Source organism: Artemia franciscana, chromosome 9 (genome assembly GCF_032884065.1).
Source record: "Artemia franciscana chromosome 9, ASM3288406v1, whole genome shotgun sequence".
NCBI lineage: Eukaryota > Metazoa > Arthropoda > Branchiopoda > Anostraca > Artemiidae > Artemia > Artemia franciscana.
Genome location: NC_088871.1, coordinates 50,152,402 through 50,178,570, shown reverse-complemented (window position 1 = coordinate 50,178,570; position 26,169 = coordinate 50,152,402). Strand labels below are relative to the sequence as shown.

Below are 26,169 nucleotides of genomic sequence, written 5' to 3'. Positions count from 1 at the left end.
AATAATGACCCCTGAATCAGAAAGGCCGTAGAATAAATAGTTGAAATTACTAAAAATACTTTAGCATAAAGAGCGAGGTATTTATCTCCTCCGAAATACCTCGCTCTTTATGCTAAAGTATTTTTAGAACCCCCCATATGCGTAATAATCTATGTTCGTTTTAAGATTCAATGCTATTCCTTACTTTCAACTGAAAACGTTTTCATGTTTATTTTTTCATTATTTTTTTTATAGTAATGCTAGAAAATCCTGCAGCCTTTTCATTGAATTTTTCTTCCCCCATGAAATATTCCTCCAAGGAAAGATCCTCCCACATAGCCCCCTCCCTTCAACCCTGCTCCCCCCAAACCAAAAGAATCTCCCTGAAAACGTCTGTACACTTCCCAATAACCATTACTTTATGTAAACACTGGTCAAAGTTTGTAACTTGCAGCCCCTCCCCAAGATTGTGGGGGAGTAAGTCATTCCCAAAGACATAGTTATTATGGTTTTTGACTATGTGGAACAAAATGGCTATCTCAAAATTTTGATCCGTTGACTTTGGGAAAAAATGAGTGTCGGGGGGGCTTAGGTGTCCTCCAATTTTTTGGTCACTTAAAAAGGGCACTATAACTTTTCATTTCCGTTAGAATGAGCCCTCTTGCAACATTCTAGGACCACTTGGTCGATACGATGACCCCTGGGGAAAAGAAAAAAAAAAAAATAAACATGCACCCGTGATTTGTCTTCTGGCAAAAAATACGAAATTCCACATTTTTGTAGATAGGAGCTTGAAATTTTTGCTATAAGGTTCTCTGATGCGCCGAATGCGATGGTGTGATTTTCGTTAAGAATCTATGACTTTTAGGGGGTGTTTCCCCCTATTTTCCAAAATAAGGCAAATTTTCTCAGGCTCGTAACTTTTGATGATAAAGACTAAATTCCGTTTTTAGAGTTTCGTTTACTATTGAGCCGGGTCACTCCTTAGTACAGTTCGTTACCAAGAACTGTTTGATTCAAGAATATCCAATGATTCTTCAAAATTTAATTGATCGTTTATTTTCGCTCTACTTTAAGCTGACTTAAATTTTACTCCGTTTTTTGCTCAATCATACGTTCAGTAGTATACATCCATATGGCAGAAATGCCTCTCGCTTTTTATCTATGAAGCCTTGTTTCTACTAATCAGCTATGCGGCTATTCATCACTTAATGGGCCTTCAAGAATATCCCATGGTTCTTCAAAATTTAATTAATCCTTTATTTTTTCTCTACTTTAAGCTTACTTCAGTTTCACTGCATTTTTGCTCTGTTATATGTTCAGTAGCATACATCCCGATGGTAGAAATACCATTCACTTCTTCTCTATGAAGCCCTTTTTTAACTAATCAGCACTGCCGCTATTCGCCACTTGGTGGTACTTTAAGAACATCCCATGGTTCTAGGAAATAAATTGGACCTTAGTGTTTACAGCTACCACTATATTACTAACTCACTGCACTACCAAGCCGCCCCGGATGAAAATAACTGCGCGTGCTCCTCCTCCATCCCGATCTATTCAAATCTCCCCCTTTAACCTCCCCCTCAATAAGTTCAGATTTCCTTTAAATCCTTTCCTATGACCGCTTCTCACTCCATTCGAGGACGACCGCTGGGCCCTAGATCGATGGTTGAAAAGAATGATCTTCGGCATTCTATCGTCCTTCATTCGCGAAACGTGCCCTAGCCTTTTTAACCTTTGTCTCATTATAGCTCTGGAAAGTGGGATAGAACCACATTTTCTGTACAGCTTATTGTCGGATTTCGATCAATTAAACGGGTGCCCAAAACTATCTGTTGACAATGCCTCTGGAAACCATCTAACAAATCCTCCTCCGTCTTCCGAAGCGCCCACGTTTCAAAACCTTACCAGACCTCTATCATCACTGTAGCTTTTCTATATTCTAATCTTGGTTTGCAGACTTATCTTCGTATTTGTCGAAACTGTTTGCTCAGTATTGGGCTTACAAAAGTTAATTGCTTCTTTGGTCGATCATATGATCAATAATCCAATTCTAATACTAGATTTTTCAGTTTTTAAGTTTTTTTTTAACCTCGTTTTCACGTGTCATTAGACCTTCTAATGTTCAGCACTCGGTGGTACTTCAAGAAAATTTCATGGTGTTGGAGAATCAATTTAAACCTTGCTCTTTGCTGTCATGGAACGCTATTTATGTGACGATGGCATTTGGAAGTCACTCTCCCATTGGTTCTTTATATTAAGTTCTTTTTGCTTTGAAAAATAACATTCCAAACACAAGGTCTCCAATTCCGTTTCCAGCACTCAGGAATAATTTTCTAGTTGTTTCTTAGGAGTTTAGCTATTAACTGTAAGCGTTTTGTTGTGAATTGTTCATTCCCCTGTATCAGAAGGTTCTTGCCCTTCATTTGCTAACCTATTCTCTGGTGAGATATGCCAGATTCTTTCTTCCTTGCTTGACTTGTTTTGCAGTGCTACTTAATATTGACTTTGTCATTTTTAAGCTTGTTTGGCTCATATCCGGACCTAGCATAGTGTACACTATGGTTGTCAGTGGGAATCAGCCTGGAGCCAAAGTCTTTATAGCCTGATATTGCTTCTTTTGGTCTTAAAAAGTTTTTTCTCTCGACCCTTTCAGGATGTTCATGAAAAGTAGTGGTCTAAAAAGATTCCAAATTGTAGTTTTTAATGGTCTAAAAATAAATACCAAATCGCTCTAACTCTCTTGATACATGATATTTGCAAGATTCATAGAACTGCTTGGACATACCCAAAAAAATTAAATTGTACAAAAATCTAAATTATTTTATTGCTAGAAGAAAATCCCCTCCCCAAAAAACGGCTTTAATTTGGTACCAAAATATCATGTATCTGAATGGGACATTTACAAGGATGCTCAGCATCAAAGAAGACAGACAAAAATTCAATATAGTATAAATAACACTGTCAATGGCAGGTCAGGTCGTTTCGGGGCTTCCTCGGCGTCGTGATGGCTCTTGTTTTGTGAGCCCTCAGCTCTTATTGGTGACTCTTATTTAATACAATGGTGCCATTAGTAGTCCTAGGAACCGATTGAAGGTATAATTTCATTGTTTTTTGTTTGTTTTTTTTTCATATTTTTATTATTATTAGAGATTATTCCACAGATGGCCATACGAATTCATTTTGACTCAGCCAGAGGTCAATTTTGATGAAGCTTGAAATTTTTTCTTTGATTAATTATAAAAATTGTTTTTCTTGGTCCTCAAGCTTTCTGTGAAAAATAGGATCCATGGCCTCCCCGGCTTCACCATTTAATGGTTAATCTTAAGTTTATTTTTCTTACCTTCTCGTTGGCGACACATTTGCATGTGGAGATGCTTTGGGGGAATCGTCTGGGGAAAATTTTCTGAGGAATTGGAATTCTCCAGGGATATTTACGTGGTGAGGGGATTTCCCACGGGAAAAAATCTCCATGTGCATATATCACCGGGATAAATTCTCCGTGGGAAATTTTCTGCGGGAGAAACTCTCTTCAAATAAAAATATGCTAAGGAGTGAAGGAGCGACATCAAAACTCAAAACGAACAGAAATTATTGTATATATGAAGAGTTTGCCCCCTCCTCAATACCTTATTCTTCTCGCTAAAGTTTCTAGCACTTTTTTAAAAGCTTCCTATTCCTAGTTAAACGGCTCTTTTGTCTCAGGAGTCGTTCTTAAAAATTGGGACAAAGAGTAGAACTTTAGCGTATAGAGCAAAGTATATAGGAGGGGAGCAATCCTTTCCTATGTGTCATAATTTCTGTTCATTTTGAAGTTTAATGTTGCTCCTTACTTCCAGTTGAAAAAAAATACTTGTCTTTTTATTTAAGTCCTGATCGCTTATATGCCGTGTTATGCCGGCCAATCTGGCTCACCCGCAATGAAAAATTCCTACCCCCTCACGGCAAAATCCTCTATAGGGTTCCTCCCACATGAAATACCCCCCCCCCCCCGTAAAACTCTCTCCGAACAATTTCATTCTCTCTCTCTCCGTAAAATATCTTGCAGAGGATTCCGCTTGACAAATTACCCCTAGTATAATTTCATTTGAAAAAGCTTTTAAGTTCTAGTAGTTTTTTCCAATCACTGCGAAATCCCTTGGAAATTATTTCCCAGAAATCTAAACATGCTGATAATTTCCCCCGGAACACCTCCTGATGCACAATCTAGTAGAACAGAAAGTAAGATAAATAAAAATAATTCTGTCAAATTCCCGTAGTGTAAACTTTTCCCTAGAAAGTTCACACCCAGAAACTTGCCGCCACAGAGAATATTATCCCCATGGAAACCCACCCCAAGCACAAAGTCCTCCCTCCCAGAAAATGTCTGTATGCTTTCGGATAACAAGTATCAATCGACAAATTACGTAACATACGTAAATTTACGTAATTTAATATACGTAAATTTGTTTATTGTTAACTATACGTAAACAATCGACAAATTTATAACTTAGACCTATCCCCTCGGTCCGGGGGGTGGTCGTTATCACCAAAGGCATAGTTTTGGGACTTTTCAAATATGCTGAGCACAATGGCTATCTCAGAATTTTGATCGGACGATTTTGGGGGGAAAAGGGCGGGAGAATATGAGAGAACCTTGCTGATCTTCGTTTTGTGGCCCTTCATCTAGGATGTGCAATGGGGATTGGACCATCCTGTGCATCCTGGGTGGAGGAGGGATGCTAGTTACTCTCCAATTTTTGGTAGCTTAAAAAGAGCACTAGAACTTTTAATTTCCGTTCAAATAAGTCCTCTCCCTATGTTCTAGGATCATTTTTTCGATACGATCACTCCTGTGAAAATGAGAAAAACAACAAATAAACACACATCCGTGATCTTTCTTCTGACAAAAAAAAAATCCACATTTTCGCAAAGAGGAGCTTGAAGCATCAACGGTAGAACTCTCTGATCCTAAGAATCTGATGGTGTGATGTTGATTAAGTCTCTTTGACTTTTATGGGGTGTTTCCATCCTTTTGGAAAATCAGATAAATTTTCTCAGGCTCGTAGGCATTGATGAGAAAAACTAAACTTAATGAATAACAGCTAATAACAACCCCCCCCCCCCAGTCCCAGGGGAAAAGTCTTTAAGTTATATGATTTATCGATTGTTTACGTATAGTATTTGTTATTTGGAAGTCCTCATCATGAATTGCTGATACGAAAGTAGCTGATACATTACGTGTCGTTTGAGTTTGACATATTTATATATATATATATATATATATATATATATATATATATATATATATATATATATATATTATATATTTATAAATATTATATATTATTATATTATATATTATATATTATAATATATAATATTAAATATTATATATTATATCATATATTTATATATATTTATATATTTTATATATATTTTATATATTTATATATATGTCCATCAGACATATTTTTTTATTGTCATTGCCATTGAAAAGTCAGTCCTAGAATGTGTTTGTAAACAATATTTTACAAAGAAAGTTTTAGTTAATTTTGGGGTCTTAATCTCTTTTTCATTGACTCTAGTTTTTAGAAGTGCAGTTCCTATTTTTCTCGAAAATCTGAGATCTAAATTTCAAAATCTATAGAGCCTTTTCAATCCAAATTCAGCAAAGGTATGATTATAACACAAATATTGTAAAATATCACCAAAGGTCAGTTTCCTTTCTAGGGGGAACTGCAATTGAACTTGGATGTCTCATCTTTATCCTCTATTCGACAGAGAAAAAAAAATACCCTCTTCATGTTGCACGAGATAAGCCACTATATAGACCTGGAATCCGTGATTGTTAATTAACAAAAATACAGGGGGGGGGGTCTATTTTTAAATGGGGGGGGGGGTAATTTTGTTCAATGAAAATATCATAGGGCATTTTTTAATGAAAATGCAACATATGGTGTTTTTCAAAACCTAGGGAATGGAAAAAAACTCTGGGGGCCACTTGTCCCCTCTATTGATGTTTCTTCATGGACCCTTGGTTGGTCGCGAGGAAAGTTGTTGAAGAATTTGTTGTGGTGATAAGGGGGAATATGTGATCACAAAGCTTGGTTGAACATCATTGTTTTTAAACCTTCGATTGAAATCAAGGGGCTAAGGCTTTGTATTATTGTTCCAAAGAGTTTGTGTACCAATCTCGTCGATAAAAAGCTGTTATTTTAGAGCCATTTATTCATAAAAAAGTGTCATACAAAATAATAATGAGCAACAAGGCCAAAACAAAATGAGTAACTTATCAAAAGAATAAAGATTAGCACATCAAAAACATTGAATAAGCTTCTTAAAAAACATATTTCCATTATTATGAGGCTTACTCTATGTTTAACACGCAAGCTTTGTTCTTTCTAAAATATAAAATATTAAAAAATATTTTTGATAATTCTGCTTGTCGCATAACCTTTCTGAAGCCGTTCTTTCAAAACTGTAACAGTTATTTTATTTTTTTTTTCATTCGTTCTAAAGGAGTTGTTAACTCTGTCATTTTGTCTCAAATATCAACTCTCTCTCCACTTATTTTGGAGAATTTCCGCATTTTATTCAATAACCTTGGTCGACCTTGGCGAAGCATTTCAATTTGGTCTATAGATTCTGAGCGATATTTGTTGTTCTAGAGGCGGTATAATTCTTGCTTTGCATATTTTACATTTGCCAAGGGAAATCCCTGGAAACTTCAGCAAAGAAGTGTCACTAAAATATATTAACTTTCAAATTTATGTCCATTAATTTGCAAATTCTCCATTTTATACCCTGTCGTTAACCCAACATTTTTAGCAAGGTTAATCTAGGAAACTTGTCTTTTTTAAACTAATATTCTATAGAACTTGAGCTTCAGTCGAACAAGCGGTGTTGAGTTGCCGTTCTCTCAACCGCTCGTTTTAAATGGCAAATTTGAATTCGTGTTTAATAAGGATTTGAGAATAACGGCATTTTAAAGTATATACTTACCATAATACAGCAGGCTCTTCATATATATAAAGGAGGTGTCACCCTTTTCAGTCCCCTCCCCCTTTCTTAAATGTTCAACTCTCACTTTTGATATTTAAAAACTGCTATTTCCAGAGTAGGAGTGGAGCTTTCACGCCATCTAAACCCATAGTGAACTCTGAGTCCAAATATATTCCTCAATATGAACGAAGGGGCGAGGGTAACTCATCCCTTTATATTGGTCTGTAGGGTGTCATATTATAACCATTTGGCTCGAAAGTTCACCTTTAAGGCTCTAGTTATCCCCCCCCCACCCAAAAAAAGAGTAATAACTTTTCATCTAATAGCTGATGCCGAAAATGCAATGCTATGTGAAAGAAATTCTTGATACAAATTGTTTCTAGTAAAGTGAGAGACTTGCCGGGGAATCTTCAATAAAAAAAAAGATCTTTCTTCGAATTGATTATAGTTTGTTGCTGTGAAGTTACCGAAACAGTAGGAACTCAGCAGAATCAATTTTTTTTCATTACTTAAGAAAAAGAAATATCAAAAGATATAATTTCGAAGCCAGAAGAAAACTGTCTACTAATCTGTCAAATCACATTTTTTTTATTCATTAACGTGAAAAACCTAGTTGAATTTAGATTCAACAACTACACCATACGGCGCAGCTGAATTTCCTTTTGCTTTTTCCTTGGGTCTCATTATCTGTAATTTGTCTTTTTCCTTACCAATGACCATTTTTAGCATTGGGATATTATGTTATTACGACTTTATGCAAAGCCCGTATTATAGACTCAGGCATTTGCGTATTGCATAGGTAGCAGAAATAGTATGTGATGGGTTCCAAAACAATAAACATATTAATTTGGATTTAGTGTTTCAGCGTAGAAAATCATATTATTTACATCTGAGGAACAGACTAGACTTAAACAGTGGGTACCTCTTACTAAAACTATTTTATTTACATCCCCCCCAACCTCAAAAAATTCCTGCATACGTGCCTGCATCCTAAACTAAATGACTTTCCTGTAGGCATTTGTGTATAAGTCCATTTTAAAATGCACTTAAAAACTTTCGTTAGGTGCTTATGTTTGGAGTACTCGTTCGAATCTGTCCCCCACCCTGAAATATCAATCTTGGAATGATGTTTCTTTTCAAGCAGTTCGTGGTAACGAACTGAAAGTAAGGACCGATGCGGCTCAATAGTAACCGAAACTGTAAGAAACTCTAAGAGTCTTGATAACAATAGATATATCAAACGAATCAAATTTTGATGCTTATTCAAAATATGTAAAATTCATCAAATTTGATGTTACTCATCAAAAGTTACGAGCCTGAGAAAACTTGCCAATTTTTGCAAATAAGGAAACACACCCCCAAAAACATTAAGTGATCTTAATGAATATCACGCCATTAGATCCACCATACCAAAGAAATATACTATAAATAATATATAACATATATAAAAAATGTTGAATTTGCTTCTTTTTTGGGCCAGAAGAAAGATCTCGGATGCGTGTTTTTTTATTGTTTTTTTCCAGGGGTGATCGCATCGAACCAGTGATCTTAAAAGATCGGGAGGGGGCTCATTTGATCGGAAATCAAAAGTTCTAGTGTCCTTTTTAAGTGACCGAAAATACTGGAGCGCGGCTAGCCCCATCCCACCCTCATTTTTTCCCAAAAGTTGCCTGATAAAAATTTTGAGATAACCATTTTGTTCAACATAGTCGAAAAATCTAATAACTATGTCTTTGAGGATGACTTGTCTCTCCTCAATCCCCGGGGAAGGGCTGCAAGCTATGAACTTTGTCCATTGTTAATGTATTGAATTGATAATTGGGAAACATACATACTTTTTTCAGGGTGTTTTTTGGTGGAAGGGCTAATTGATAGGATCTTTCCATGGATGAATTTTTTGTGGGGGGGAAGGGAATTTTCCATGGAGGGGAAGCCAGATTCCCAGCATTATTTAAAAAAGATCAAAAATATAAAAAAAATCATGTTTCTTCAACTGTAAATAAGGAGCAACGTTAAAACTTAAAACGAACAGAAATTATTACGTATATGAGGGGGTATGCTCCGTTCTCAATACCTTGCTCTTTACGCTAAAGTTTTTTTAGAACTTTTATAAGAGCTGTTTATTCGGATTAAGCAGTGTTTGTAATTCAGGAGTCATTCTTAAATGATTGAAATAGAAAGTCAAACTTTAGCGTAAAGAGCGAGGTATTGAGAAGGGGTGACTCACCTCATATGCGTAATTATTTCTGTTCGTTTTAAGTTTTAATGTCGCTCCTTACTTTCAGTTGAAAAACTTATTTTTTTATTTAATCAAAGCAAGGAGTAACTCAGATCAATGGTAACCGAAACTCTGAAAAAGAAATTTTTATCATCAGTAGATATAACGAGAGAATTGGATTATTATGCCGATTCCAAATATATAAGGTTCATTAAGGTTAGTGTATATCTTAAAAGGCTAAGAGACTGAGATAACTTGCCTGAATTTTAAAAAAGGGGGGAAATATCCCCTAAAAGTAAAAGAATTTTCCTGAAAATCACACCTTCAGATTCAGCGTAACAGAAAACCCTACTGAAGAGGTTTCAAGCCCTTATCTACAAAACAAGTGGTATTTTGAATTTTTTCCAGAAGAAACATCACGAATGCCAGTTTATTTGTTTTTCTTTTTTTCCAGGGGTGATTGTACCGAACCAATGGTCCTATAGCATCGAGAGAATAGCATCGAGAGAGGGCTCATTTGAACTGAAATTAAAAGTTACAGTGCCCTTTTAAAGTGACCAAAAAGATTGGAGGGCAACTAGCCCCGTTCCCATGTCCCCCAAAATCGTTCGATCAAAATTTTGAGATAACCATTTTGTTCAGCTTGGTTGAAAGGCTCCAACAATATGCCTTTAGAGATAAAATGACCCCCAAATTCCCTGGGGATAGGTCTTTTGTCCATTGTTTACATTTAGTTTACTTATTGGGAAGTATACAGATATTTTTGGGGGTGGTTCTTGTGCTTGAGGTGGGTTTTCATAAGATAATTTTCTACGGGGTGCGAAATTTCCAGTGGTGAACTGTTCAGGGAATTTTTACGCTGGTGAGTTTTGACAGAGTTCCTATATGAAATTATTTTTATTTGTCTTACTTTCTCTATGCCTACTCAATTTTGCATGCGGAGATGTTCCAGGGGAATCGTCCAGGGAAAATGTTCAGTGTGTTCTGATTTATGGGGAAAATTTTTCATGGAAGGGGGTATATACGGAGTGATTGAAAAACAATTAGAGCTTAAAGTTTGTTTTTTTTTTCAAATGAAAATATACTAAGGATAATTTTTCCGGCTGAATCATCTGCAAGAAATTTTACGGTGGAGGGCGACGTTGGTAATTCTCAGCGACGATGGATATTTCAGGAAGGAATTTTAGGGGGGGTGTATTCTTCGTGGGAGGAACTTTCCACAGAAGAGTTTCCCGTAAGGGGGAGGGGGTTTAATATATGGTGAGCCAGATTTACTGGCATTATTTCATAAAATCTCAGAAATTAAATCAATAAAGCAAGTTTTTCCCACTGAAAGTAAGGAGCAACATTAAAACTCAAAACGAACGAAATTATTCCATATATGAAGGGGTTCCCCTCTCCTCAATATATTGCTCTTTAAGCTAAAGTTTGACTGTTTGTCCCAATTTTTTAAGAAGGACTCCTGAAACACACAAGGGTTGTTTAATTAGAATAGGAGGGTTTTTTTGAAAGTGCTAAAAAATTAAGCATGAAGAGCCAAGTGGTACTTGTATGATATACCCCCCCTGCCTAATATTCTTCTAATATGTTTCTCTGACGCTCAATCCTGATGAAATATACCAAATTAAGATAAAAATATAATGCTTCAGTAAAACATTTGGGCTATATATTTGCACATGGAGGGGTTAAAGTATAGCGGGTCTGCGTGATTAATGTGTTAGGTACAATTATTATGCATATTATGTTGTAGAATTATTTTCTAACATCACACTGTTCAAATGCTTTACCCCACCCCTAATGTTCAAATATACAGCCCAATCTATATATTTTTTCATCTAATCTGTCAATTGTCTACGTCTTGTCTCACACTAAGCTTAATTAAACTAAAAAAAAAGGTTCTATAATGCGTCAATGAATGAACAACTTGGGTAGTAGGGGGTCTATCGTACAAGTACCGAGCAAGATATAGAGTAGGAGGAGGCAACCCTTTCGTATACAGAATAATTTCTGTTCGTTTTGAGTTTTAATATTGCTCCTTACTTTCGGTTAGAAAAAATGTGTTTTATTATTCAATATTAAAATAGAAAACAGCAATAAATCTTCTTTTTCAAGGCCTGTTCTTGTCGCCCTGGTTTAATGACCTCTGAACACTTCATGTATAGATTACATTAGGTGTGATTTTATTTTTTCAAATCCATTAATAGAATAGGTGTATCAAGAAAATGTATCAAATGATTCATTGTTTATACACTCTTTTCTTTCTAAAAATGGTGTTATTGCTTAAGGCGGTGCCTCAATTAATTGCCTCATGAAATATTCATATACCTTGTTCAAAGACTAAAAAGGAATAAAGTGATTATAGAATTGTCTATAGACCGGTCTTACTATCAGTTAGTTTAGTCTCTCTGTGTCGAAAACTTGTGTAAAGTCTTTGAATCTCTTGCTGGAATGCCAGTGCCATCTCGCAACGAACGCTTTGTTCGGACGTTGATTTTTGTCCCTCGCCCTGACATAGGGCCGACATTTCCTTTTAAGGAAGCTAGTGAAAATCATGGCTTTAGAATTCGTTGGCCTCCTTGGCCCGACCGTTTTTCCGACGGGATTCGGAAGGTAGATTGTAGTTTTAAATTCTATTTTGTTTTTTAGATTACAAGTTCCAAATTTACATTGAAAATAGCTGGATTGCAAATTTTAAATATATTTTTATCTACTTTGCGGTAGCTAATATTTTATTGAACTTTACTGCTCAAACTAAAATGTACTACCGTCTTATATTAACGGTAATTATAGATTATAATTTTAATAGTTGTTTTGTGCTGAAATCATGGCTTTGAGATTCATTGGCATCTCTTGCCTAATCGTTTCTCCGACGGGATTTGGAAGGTAAATTGCACTTTTAGATAATTAATGATTTATATTGCAATTTTCCAGTTGGACTTATATTGCATATTTAGATTGGGATTAAAAAAATCTGCTATCTGTTTAGGCCCATTGTGAAAAGGGCGCCAATAAGTAAAAACTTCGGGGGGGGGGGAATATGACAAGGGTGCCAATAATTGCCCAAATTGATTTTAAGAAGGAGAGTGAAAAAACGGGGAAAAAACAAGGATTGAGGGAACCAGAAAAATCTTGGGGGGTCCAGGGTCTGGGCCATCCGCCACTGAACAATATCAAATATTTACTGAACTAATTGCTCCAAACTAAAAATGTCTAACAATTTAGTTTTATTGACAATTTAGATTGCAATCTTGATAGTTGTTTGCTACTGAAGTCATGTCAAGCTCGTGACTCTCTTTATTCAATCAAGCCGACACATTACAAACTTGCTGATTGTCCATCTTTTTTCAACTGCTTGGAAAACCCACTTCCCGTAGTCCTATTGTACTGTAATTTTGTAAACTTTCTCATTTGCGACATGAACTCATGAATCAGTTAATAACAACTTTTGTTCATATTTTCTTAACCCTATTTATAGACATTTTAACTATATAATTAACTACATTAATTAATATTAGTTTTTTATCCATAATATTCCTTGATTCTATTTATATAGACATGTTAACCCTTCGTTAGATTTTGCTAGTCTTTGTAAAATCTTTGAAATCGGTGATACCTAAATGAGTAAAATAAGAATATTGAAAACTACTTTTGGGAATAAAAATTTACCTGCAATGCACTAAAAGAGAAACGTTCACTGTTATCGCGGAAAAAGAAATGTGTTGAAACTAAAAAGGAAAACATGGACTATTCATGAAAGAACACCTCTCTGATATTTCCTGGTAATTATGGTGATTTTGTCTTTATCCTCACATTGAAGGAAACCATGTCATGGCGATCCTTGCATAGTTATAGAATATATCCTGACTTCCCAATGCCTTTATTTCAGTTTAAAAAGCTTAGAACAATTAGAGATGAAACTATAATGGTTCTTTTTCGTTTTTGGTTCATATTAAACAAAAAAAACAAGTTTTTTTTAAATGAAAGTAAGGAGCGACATTAAAACTTAAAACGAACAGAAATTAGTCTGTATATCAAAGGGGCTTTTCCTCCTCAACGCCTCGCTCTTTACGCTAAAGTTTGACTCTTTCTCTTAACTCTACATTTTAGAACATTAAAAAACTTAATTACTGGCAACTCATCGCAGAACCGTCCAGCCTAAGATCAACAGAGCTGAGCATACTAATCCACTCTGTTCAGTGCTTAAATCCTTACTCCCTCCCAAGAAGTATTTACTTTACTACCAACTGTAGTAAGGAGCGACTCGGCTCAATAGCAAACGAAAGTCTATAAAACGGAAGTTTGATACTAATAGATACATTAAAAGAATCAGATTTTTATGATGATTTTAAATATATAAGTTTCATAAAATTTGATCTTACCTATCAAAATGTACGAGCCTGAGAAAATGTGCCTTATTTTGGAAAATAGGGTAAACACCCCCTAAAAGTCATAGAATATTAACGACAATCACACCATCGCATTCAGCGTGTCAGAGAACCCCACTGTAGAAATTTCAAGCTCCTATCGACGAAAATGCGAAATTTTTTGCCAGAAGACCGATCACGGGTTGTTAGTTTGTTTGTTTTTTTCCCAGGGGTGATCCTATCAACCCATTGGTCCTAGAATGTTGCAAGAGGGCTCATTCTAACGGAAATGAAAAGTTCTAATGCCCTTTTTAAGTGACCAAAATATTGGAGGGCACCTAGGCCTCCTCACACGCTCATTTTTTTCACCAAAGTCAACCGATAAAAATTTTGAGATAGCCATTTTGTTAAGCATAGTCGAAAAACATAATAAGATGTCTTTGGGGACGACTTACTCCCCCAGAGTTCCCAGGGGAGGGGCTGCAAATTACAAACTTTGACCAGTGTTAACATACAGTAATGGTTATTGGGAGTGTACAGACGTTTCAGAGGGATTTTTTTGGTTGAAGGGGGGTTAAGGGGAGGGAGCTAAATGGAAGGATCATTACTTGGAGAAATTTTTCATGGAGGAAGAGAAATTCCTTGAAGGGGGCGCAGGATTTTCTTGCATTATTTTTAAAAAAATGAAAAAATAAATATGAAAAAGCTTTTCAACTGAAAGTAAGGAGCAGCATTAAAACTTAAAACGAAAAGAAAATATTACGGATGTGAGGGGTAAATCTCCTAAATACCTCGCTCTTTACGCTAAAGTACTTTTAGTAATTTCAACTATTTATTTTACGGCCTTTGTGATTCTGGTGTCATTCTTAAAGAATTGGGACAAAATTTAAGCTTTAGTGTAGAGAGGAAGGTATAAACGAGGGGTCAAACCCCCTCATGTATTTAATAAAAATATTTAAATATAGAAGTACGTTACGTAAGTTAATTTGTAATTTACGTATATTTATTACTATTAAAAATGTTAAAGAAATTTCAAAAGTTCTAGTTGCCTTTTTAAGTTACCAAAATTCGGCGGGCAACAAGGCCTCTTACCCCACTACTTTTTTATCAAAATCGTCCGAACAAAAATATGAGTCATTTAGCCAACAAAAAATAATATGCAAATTTTGTTTTAATTATTCATGTGCGGTGAGCCAAAATCAAAACATGCATTAATTTAAAACCTTCAGAAATTAACTAAGAAAAACAGCAATTTTTTCTAACTGCAAGTAAGAAGCGACATTAAAACTTAAAACGAACATTAATTGTTCCGTATATGAAAGGGGTTGTCTCCTCCTCAACGCCTCGCTCTTTACGGTAATGTTCTTTATTGTTTTAAAAAGTAGAGTTGTGACAAAGAGTCAAATTTTAGCGTAAAGAGTGGGACGTTTAGGAGGAGACAACCCCTTTCATATATGGAATAATTTCTGTTCCTTTTAAGTTTTAATGTCGCTCCTTACTTCCAGGTGGAAAAAATTGTTTTTTTTTTATTTAATCAAACAGTTCGTGGTAACGAACTGTAGTAAGGAGCGACCCTGCTCAATAGTAACCAAAACTATAAAAAATTGAACTTTGGTATCAATAGCTACATCAAAAGAATCGCATTTTAATGCTGATTTTAAATATATAAGTTTCATCAAGTTTAGTCTTACCTATCAAAAGTTACGAGCCTGAGAAAATTTGCCTTATTTAGGAAAATAGGGGGAAACACCCCCTAAAAGTGGTAGGATCTTAACGAAAATGACACCATCAGATTCAGCGTATCAGAGAACCCTACTGTAGAAGTTTCAAGCTCCTACCTACAAAAATGTGGAATTTTGTATTTTTTGCCAGAAGACAAATCACGGGTGCGTGTTTATTTGTTTGTTTGTTTTTTTTTTTGTTTTTTTTCTTTTCCCCAGGGGTCATCGTATCGACCAAGTGGTCCTAGAATGTCGCAAGAGAGCTCATTCTAACGGAAATGAAAAGTTCTAGTGCCCTTTTTAAGTGACCAAAAAAATTGGAGGGCATCTAGGCCCCCTCCCACGCTCATTTTTTCCCAAAGTCAACGGATCAAAATTTCGAGATAGCAATTTTGTTCAGCATAGTCGAAAACCATAATAACTATGTCTTTGGGGATGACTTACACACCCACAGTCCCTGGGGGAGGGGCTGCAAGTTACAAACTTTGACCAGTGTTTACATATAGTAATGGTTATTGGGAAGTGTACAGACGTTTTTAGGGGGATTTTATTTTTTTGGGGGGTGGGGCTGAGGGGGGTGGGCTATGTTGGAGGATCTTTCCTTGGAGGAATCTGTCATGGGGGAAGAAAAATTCAATGACATGGGTGCAGGATTCTCTAGCATTACTATAAGAAAACAATGAAAAATAAACATGAAAAGGTTTTTTGAAATGAAAGGAAGAAGTAGCATTGAAACTTAAAACGAACAGAGATTATTACGCATATGAGGGGTTCTAAAAATACTTTAGCATAAAGAGCGAGGTATTTAGGAGGAGATAAATACCTTGCTCTTTATGCTAAAGTATTTTTAGTAATTTCAACTATTTATTCTACGGCCTTTCTGATTCAGAGGTCATTCTTAAAGAATTGGGACAAAACTTACGATTTAGTGAAAAGAGCGAGGTATTAACGAGGGTACAAACCCCCTCGTATACATAATAGAAATATAAGGTTATGAAAATTTGTTACGTAAGTTAATTCTTAAGTTACGTATATTTTTTACTAATAAAAACGTTCATTAAAAATTAAAAGTTCTAGTTGCCTTTTTAAGTAACCGAAAAATTGGAGGGCAACTGGGCCGTCTTCTCCACCCCTTATTTCTCAAAATCGTCTGATCAAAACTAAGAGAAAGCCATTTAGCCAAAAAAAGAATTAATATACAAATTTCATTTTAATAATTTATGTGCGGAGAGCCAAAACCAAACATGCATTAACTCAAAAACGTTCAGAAATTAAATAAAAAAAAACTAATTTTTTTAGCTGAAAGTAAGGAGCGACATTAAAACTTAAAACGAACAGAAATTACTCCGTATATGAAATGGGTTGTCCCCTCCGCAATCCCTCGCCCTTTACGCTAAAGTTTGACTTTTTGCCACAATTCTACTTTTTAAAACAATTAAAAGCTTTAGCGTAAAGAGCGAGGGATTGCGGAGGGGACAACCCATTTATATACGGAGTAATTTCTGTTCCTTTTAAGTTTTAATGTCGCTCCTTACTTCCAGTTGGAAAAAATTGTTTTTTTTTATTTAATAGCGTCCAAAAGGCGCACAAGCAACGGCTACTCTCAGAGAGCAAATAGGACAGATTTGATTTCATGAAAGCAAGTAAAGACAAAGTTCGCAAGATTCGGCAATCCCGGGCAGAGATCGTCAAAGAAGCTTTAGCGTTGTCTATGAGAATTTTAATTCCTTCCCTAAAAGTTAATGACAGGACTATCGGGCAAGAGGCACCGACAAAAACCGAAGCTTTTGCAAAGCTGTTTGCCGAATTTTCAAATCTAAACGACGGTGAAAAAATGTCTCGGTTTCTTAACCAAACCGATACCTGTCCTTGATTGTGTAAACTATACCACCCCTAAAGTTCTTTGCATTTTAAATTGCGTTGATGCGACCACATCCACGGACAGCATACCTAATATTGTCTTGAAGTTCTGCGGTGCTAAATTAGCTGGATTTTCGCCATCTCTTTTTCGACTGTGTTTTTGTGCTGTATCCTTTCCGCACACATGAATATCCGCCATGTTATTTCTATACCTAAACCAGATGGCAACTCCATACGCGTAGGCTCCAATAGGACTTTTAGCCTACTCTCCTGCATTGGAATAGTTTAGGAAAGTGTTTCCAATCGTACACTTGGATCAATCATACATGGGAGTAAATGACCTTTTAGGCGAATCCCAATATGAATTTCGCTGGAAAGGTTCAACGCTTGACTACCTAGTGGTCCAGCTCTAGTAGTGGACAAAACTTATAACAGAAAGATACGCCATCAGATTACTTTCATTAGACATCACTGAAGATTTCGACAGGGTATGTCATAGTCACTTACTAAAGAAAGTTTGCTTGTATTGTGTCCGCAGACGTCTGTTAAAAGTGATCAAGAACTTTCTTTCTGATCGTTCCCTGAGAGTTGTTTTGACGGTTTCACTTTGCGCGAATATCCAATTAGGCATACCCCAGGGTAGTATCTTACGATTACGCGTAGGGACCTACACTTTTAATTCTCTGCATAAATTATATAGGACACTAACTTGCAAGCCTTTTGCATCACTTTGTTGACGACACTACGACAACGTAGCCATCTCAAAACACGATGGCCTAATCTTAGCCTACCTGCCCATGCACACGGATCTTTTTGGAACTGGAAAGTGTTCTCATGTATGGACGGTCAATTTTAATCCACCAAACAAAAGATCTGCTGTTCTCTCGATTGAAACTGCCAGGCATACACCCCAACTTCATGTTGCTGAGTGGAGCCATAACAAGAGTCGACGAGCTTGCCATAATGAGAGTCGACGAGCTGTGTCTCTTCGGAATCCAGTTCTGCATGATACCTCTTGGAAAACCCCACCTTGGTCGTGTAAGAATCTCTGCAAGAAAGCTGTAGACCACTCATCGTCCCAAAAAAGATTTGTACTCCACAGCTCGATCATTCCTGTTTACAAGTCTTGCATCAGACCCATCGCCGAGTATGAATGCCCGATGAATGCTGGTGCTCCGAAAACTTAGTAGCACCACCTCGAAAGATCCAGAATAACGTTAAATAGTGTATGTTCAGTGGTTCCCCATGATTCGCTCTGGTCTTTTAGCGAAATGTTTTATGTAGTGTCATAGCTGTTTTCTACAAGTAAGTTAATTCACTTCCTTCTCTTGATCATTCTCATATTCTGCCCGCTCCCCATTGTACAACCGACAAGACAGATAAGAAAGTACATAGCTCAGTCCAGTTATCTTAAGTTTGACACGCCAAGAACAGAGCACTTGAACTGAAACCGCTTATTTCGCCATTACATTTGGATTTGGAATGATCTTCCTGGGGACGTTATCCCTAAAAATTTTGTGACAACTCCTTTAAAAGAAGATTATAAAGTCATCTCGAGCCTCGTGATAGACTTATGCAAAATACTAATGGCAAATCAGACATTTAAGTGTGCCTTGCGTCGCGAATTAGAAAACAACAAAATTCTTCCTACCCCGTCGGAGTCTTGTATTGTCTTGCAGTAGGATCTGGGGTTTTCCGCCACACCTGGCACCTGACATGTGAAAATTTGTTCAGGACGTCGGAGGATGTGCAGTGGCTCATGTAATCCCATCTGGACAGAGATATATCCTCAAATTCTGAATGCCTTCAAAAGTCACGATAACCCTTAATGATCCTAATTCGATCATATATAATCATAAATCATCATAATTATAATTCGTTGCGCTGTAAAATTTGATATCAATGTTATGCTGCTTCTAATTCAATGACGTGACGATTATTCTTTAAAAAAAAAATGCCTAAATTTCTTTCAATAACATTCAGTTTAACCGACATACTATATAAGCCAAATTTTGTTTGCCCATTTCAGTTGGATTTATATCAAGTGTTCAACAACTTAATTTCGTAGCTTTTTAGGATTCTTTAAAACAGCAATCAAATCAGGAATCTGTGGAATAGTCTATTGCCAAAATGTGCAACTTTTGGCAATACCTATTATTAATCCAGGAAACAGGATGTTACCATCTTAATCATTTTTACACTATGACCCTACAAGAGTGGGATTGAACCAGAATTTTTGTGCAGCTTGTTGTCTGTTGTACAATCGTTCAAAAAAAGTGCCACAAACAATCATTAGACAATTCCCCTGGAAACTGTGTAGCATATCTTTCCCAACCTTTCGAATCGCCCACCTTTCAGAGTTATATTCGACCACTTTCATTAGCATGGCCTTTAATGTTTTAGTTTTAGTTCTAAGGCTTGAAGCTCGGCTTGTCAGCTTTGCTATGGGGAATGATTTGCTGATCGGCGGTACGATCTTTCAGCATAAAGATATCCACAATACACTTGGACATCCTCGGATGGCACCGTCAAAAATTAAATCGACCACATTCCTGATCCACCGGAGATGGCGAACAGGCCTAAAAGATGTTTGAAGCTTCCGAAGTGCCGACGTTGGTTCAGACCACAAACTAGTAGTCACCACATTGAAATTGAAGCTGAAGTCTAATTGTCAAAAGCTGAAGACAGGCACGCTCGGAAGCTTTTACTTGGACAAACTAATGACAAGGGGTTCCGATATTCGTTTTGCATCAAACTGTCTAATAAATTTCAAGCCCTATATAACCTAAAAGAACACATCGAAGAAGCTTGGGAGACGATCCGCAAAAAATACACGGATATGGCCGAAGAAACCCTCGGGTTTAGAAAGTCGGCTAAACAACAGTGGATGTCTAGGGAGACCTAGCATCTCTTAGAAAATCGCAAGAAACTGAAGTCGAGCTCCCTGGGGGAAAATGGTCACTCGGAGGTGACCAAGAACTTGGCCTATAAAGAAGCTGATAGAAATGTAAAGAAAAGTGCCAGATCCAACACACAGCAATACAAAAGCCAAAAGCCATGTCAACCAGTAGTTCACCCATGGGAATCAAAATAGGAGGAGAGGACGTCGAACAGGTGACATACTTCGAGTACATAGGTAGTACAGTTTCTTCCAGTGGTGACTCTGAAAAATAATTGTGCACCAGGATAGCCTTGGCCAAAGCATCATTTAATTGTGCACCAGCATAGCCTTGGCCAGCGCATCATTTCAGAGATTTCTACAAGTCTGAAAATCCACAAAATATCCGCTGAAGTTGAAATTCAGGTTGTTCCAGAGCAATGTACTGTCTGTCCTGAGTTACTCTATAGAATGCCTCAAGCTACCTGCGGAACAGGAGAAACGCCTTACCGCCTTCGAGAATAACTGTCTTCGCCGAATTCTTAGAATTAGTTGGAGAGACCGTGTCAGCAACGAAGAGACCCGTACCCGCACAGGCCAGCCAGATATCGCAACCATTGTACTACAACCTAGATAGCTATACCTTGGACACATCCTCTATATGCCAGATCACAGGCCTTCCAAAATGTTCTTCCACTTGCAACCAGAAGGCACCCGTCATTGAGGAAGACCAAAGAACACGCTCCGTAGGACGTAGGAAGGGACATAAGAGCCCTCCAGACGAGTCTCATTCCAGAGTGGGAAGACATACGCAACAGTTCACATAAGGGGAGATTGGAGGCTACTCGCCGACGCCCTGTGTGCCTTCGGAGACATTATAGGAACTAAGGTAAGGTCTAAGGAAGGTCTAAGACTTATCCTTCTATATTGCTCAGCTTAACTGGATGTACGAAAAAACTTTCAAGGAATAGTGTATACTTAGTCTTTATTTCTGATATGTAAAGTAACCCGATGCTCACATATTTTATTATTTTTTTTTTGAACTCTTGCAAAATCAAGATAAAGTACCCAGAGTTCAGTATAGCTTATTGCAATTGATCGCAATTATAGCTTTTTGAAGTTGATTGGAATTAATTCAAATCCCCGACACCCAAAGAAAAGCCTTCTCTTTGAAAACAACAGTTTTCATTTGTTCTAGTGGTCAAAATCGATTGCAGTAAGAGTATTGAACCCAGGGGTAATAAGTCATATCTGTGGGCACAAAATGCTTGGATGGAGGCTTGGAAGCAGATAGAGAAGTACGTGCTTTAAAGTTTGTTTATTCTGTTTATGGCGTAAAGTATGATAATTCTGTTTTAATATTTGAAAAAAAAACTAGCCAAAAAACCAGTCGAATGACAGACATGAAAAAAAAACGCTTTCTCTTTTGAACCTTAAAACCAATTGACTGATTGTACAGCGGATGAGCGCTCACTTCAGGTATGGTACCCGTTGTATAATGCCATAACATTGTTTTCAGATTTGGGATTGGCTTCTAATTGTAACACTTAATCAATTGTATTAAGTAAGATAGGTTGTTCAACAAATGTTGGAGAATAAAAAAAAATAACAATTCTTTATGTTCTTGTGATACGTCTGCTCCTTATTACTATTGAAATGCTGTAGCATTTGAATAGTCGTACGGGCACATCCGATTAGCGTCTGGTCAGTCAGTTGGAGTGAGTCTAATAAATTGTCCTTGCCTCTAATGTCAGAAAGTTTGGTCCGTCAACTATCCCTTTGGCCTCTCACGTAAATGTCAGTTAATAATACTGGGTCTCTTCTATCCCGAATAAAGCATATATATATATATATATATATATATATATATATATATATATATATATATATATATATATATGCATACATAAAGGAGACGGGGGAGGGAAAAAATTTCTTCAAGATAGTTTAAAAAACTTCCGATGGACTAGCTTAAGCTATTTATATCTTAATCCTCATGTCTGCTGTTTTAGATCTCATCTCCCCATCATTTGATACCTCAATCTCAGAATTAAATTTATTGAAAAAAATGTCCATAATATTAAGTGAAATTATGTTTCTTTGTTGTGGAAAAGAAATTCTAATTTCAAAACTGGAACTTAACTGCTTGGAAATGTTGCAGCTGAACTTTGGCCAGGAATTCCCACTTTTGTTTTCACGAAAAGCTTAGATTGACGTGATATGTTCCATTCAAGTTTACTATATATATACATCTAATTAATTTTCCACACCCAAGGCTCGGTCGTCTAGTTTTAATTTAGTGTCTTTCTCTTAAAACTTCAAATGATAGACCATGGGTTGGAAAAAAGACGAAAGTAAATACTTTGAAAATTTATTGTTAGTTTGTTGACAGCTTTTCGCTCCTAAATCTTGCAAGCAGACATGGAGGATTGCACTTCAAAACCAAGTTATTTTATACTACATTTAAGTATTTTAGTTCACCTCTCCCTTAGAGTTGTGAGAAAAGAAAATGCGAAGTTTTCGTAACAAGCATATACACTGAACTTTCTTTTTGAGAGGGGTAACTTTAGAAGAAGCACAACATTTTGGTGAATAATATAGAAAATGCAAAAAACTGAGAGAATATATTAAGTCTTTGGCCAGGGGCATGGGCTCGAGGCCCTTTCCTGGACACATACCTGATTTGCAACTACATGGGCTGTAAATACCACATGGGTCACATGGCCTGATTTGTAGCTTAATTAACATATTTCCCACTGATAATTTAACAATATCACAGGATTCACTTGACAAAATCCCAATGCTTGGAAAAGCAAATCCCGGTCTTTCAAATCCTGGATCCGAGATCCTTCGACCAAAGATAATCAAAATCTTGAAAGGTTACTCGATGCCTTTAAACAAGGTAGCGTAGGCTACCCGTCTTTTCAAAACAAGAATGCCAACAATTTTATTTTTAGTTGATAACTGAACCATGAATATCTTCGCTGCCAGAGCCGCTCCTAGGGTTGTTTGTTCCCGGGGAAAAATTAATTACTGCCCCCCCCCTCTCTCAAGTCAAATATAAGCAAAAAAGCCGAATTAAAGAAAAAATTTAATAGAAGTTTGCAAATCCCCGGCCGCGGTACCCCTCCCAGCCACAATACCCGGGTCAGCTGTCCCGGTCATCCTCCCTCTTTTGAACTGCTTTGGTCGCTGCCACGCCTAAAGGACGTACCTGACATTTACACACTTAGAAGATAGTTGTCAAAAAAACAAAAAAACTTCCTAAGATGCTCTCAAGGTGAGGGTCAGCAGGGCAATGTAGATGAGAAGAATCAAAGAGTGATGGGGCATGCACTGCTTTGCTGATCCTCCGTTTAAGAACGTCATAGCAGACAGTTTCTGCCAATCATTTCAGTAGGGTGAAAATATCAGGTACGTTCTTTAGGCGTGGCATTAACGACATGGACATGGATAAACAAACTGAAACGCAAGATCTTTTACAGCTACTTCCTAAGGGAAAGGAAATAAAATGCTGTAAAATTTGAGAAAGAGTTGGAATCGCTCATCTCATCCTTAGAAGGGACAGAAACGTAAAGACATGTGTGAATTATATGGAACCTTTAAAACTGACCATGGTGTATTCAGGGATTAACATTCGTTGCTTAAATATTTTAGATCGGACAATTGTGTTTTCTTAATCAAAATAAACAAATGTATTAACTAGTTCCTACTCGAGAAAGAGAAAGCTGGGCGGACATGTGTTGTTTCTTTCGAACCCTTTCGCTTAATCTTACTCTGAATAAATTTTAAACATTTACTGAAACAAACACTTATAGGCTGGAGAAGAATTTGCCAAGCAGACTGCTAGTCCCTCGCAAAACCACGCAAGAAATAATTTTGAGGACCAGTATCGACCGATAGAACTACAAAATATACCGCTGCCAAGCACAGGTGGAAACGTAACCGGTAAGCTAATTATTTTCGTTTGGGTCGTTTTTTAACATTTCTAGGACACACTTCTAGGATCGACAGTTTTTCCACGTCATCTTTGAGGGAACTCGATTACCAATTTCATTAACAATAACGAGGATTTAAAGTAGGGCCAATAAAGTTCCTTGAAGGATTCCACAGTAGATTTCCAAGTATAGATGGGAACATAAAACGTTGCCCATATTCGACTTATGAGGGATCTCTCTTTAAACATTTTCGAAACGACCCTAGGTTAAAAAAAATTCTCTATTGTCATGATACAGGGTGAGATCAGGTTCGACTATTTTTGATCCTTCTTATTGTCTTTCGATTATATGATTTAATTAATTGTATTGAACCACTGTGACCATGTTATTTGGCCTTCTACCAGTGGCTACGTTTATGTCACTGATTTGCTATTTCGTGAATTGATGAAAATATAGGAATCAGTCGATTATTATCTAATTTTAAAGCTGCCTTATGTTACAGCTTCAAGCTCTATAATTCTGGTTGCAAACTTACCGATAAATGCTAAAATATAAATTTTGGTGTCATTTTTTTTTCTCACTACAGGTTTATTTGTGTGAGTAAAAACTGCACCCAAGAAAGAGACTGATCTGCCCCTCCAAATGTTGGGTTGTTAGAGAGTTCAGCCAGTATTGTTTCTTCCTTTCTTTGTTGTTGATTGTACAAAAAGCAGTTTTATCATAGAAGAATGAATTATCTGAACCATTCAGAATTAAACAAAAATCAGTTGGCTTTGGTTTTAATAAAATAAGATAAAATACCAAAGAGGACCATTTTTGTTTGCTTTGGGTTAGCAATTTCAGTTAAATTATATGTATGAAAGGTTTTATTGGAATAAAAGTAAAGGGAAAAATGAAATAAAAGTCATATTTCTTTTATATTGAAAATTGGAAATTCCGATGCAAAATTCTTGGAAATATTGAATTTGCTGATGTAATTTTGATCAAGAGTCCTTCTCTTTTGGAGGTATTTTCCTGTTGGAGGTAAAATAACTAGTAGAAAAACACATGAATTGTTAATACGAAATATATGCATTAGTTCAATATAATTTGGAATTATATTATAGTATCAGACTAAATTTGTTCTAAAAAGCAGGAGTTAAAAAGAGAGATGGAAACAAAAGCTCAAAGAGTACATATCGGCCACATAAATGCACATAATAATCAATGTTGGGAAAGTCTCGCGCAATGCAGGTGCTTCTAAAAAACATCCAAAACGAAAGATTTATGAATGTCATCCAAAAAGAGGTTCCCCGTGATATTTAAAAACGTATTTAATCCTACACTTAGATTCTATTCACAAGAGAATCTCACTTAAAAAATGCATCCACCCCGATTATGCTGCATTGAACCTTATAAAATAATCGATTAAAAACACATCTATATTTTGATGTCATTAATGCAAACAACGTTTTTTTAGGAACGGTAAATGTAATTTCTTGCACCTTGTTAATCAAAGAGGGAAGTGTGTGATGGCTTTGGGTCTATACTACCCCAAAATCTCAATATTCCGACGGTTTTCCCCATTTCTGTGAATTCCTTTATTCAATTAACTTACTTATTGTTTTTCTGTGGGATGCCCTTCCCCAGAAGTGAAATTTCGTGTGCTTGCTCAAACTACATGTTATTGAAAATTCGAAAACTCTGCTTCACGTGATTTGGTATTTTGATCAAAGAGTTGGGGCGGTAAGGTGACTGTAAATTCAATTTTTTGTGCGTATAAAGATTGCAGCTTCGTATTATGGCGTCAAAACTACCGTACTCAAACAATGTATGGACATTTTTTTTTTAACATAGTACAATATTAGTTTTAAGAAAAAAATGCTTTCTTTCCGAAAAGGCTGGTCACGAGAGGATTTTTTGTTTATAAAAAAAAAACATGTCAAAATAAAAATCGTCAAATTTTAAGCTAAAAGCCAGTTGCCTAAATTTTCACGCCAATTGGCGTAAAATAAACTAATGTGGCAACACTGTATTACAAACACTATGGTTTGCAACAATTTTCTTTTCTCATAACCAGCTTTAAGATCAAATAATTTTGTCTTCAGGTGTAATTTGACCCCCCCCCCCCACCGTCCGTGAGGAGAGGGCTGTAAGTTATGAAATTTGTCCATTGTTTGCGTATAGAATTTGTTATTGGGAATTATGCCGATATTCTTTTTTTGGGGGGGTGGTGAATATTCCAGGG

The 26,169-nt window shown here is 36.4% G+C and overlaps 1 protein-coding gene across 1 annotated transcript in view; it reads left to right on the top strand.

The window, feature by feature from the left end:
- The window catches only part of LOC136031519 (filamin-A-like), a gene marked incomplete in the record, with an annotated part of 349,909 nt that overhangs the window by 250,290 nt on the left and 73,450 nt on the right, over nucleotides 1-26,169 (top strand). The window contains 1 exon segment of the mRNA XM_065711189.1: nucleotides 23,823-23,952. Within this exon segment, the coding sequence (XP_065567261.1) occupies nucleotides 23,823-23,952 (130 nt within the window).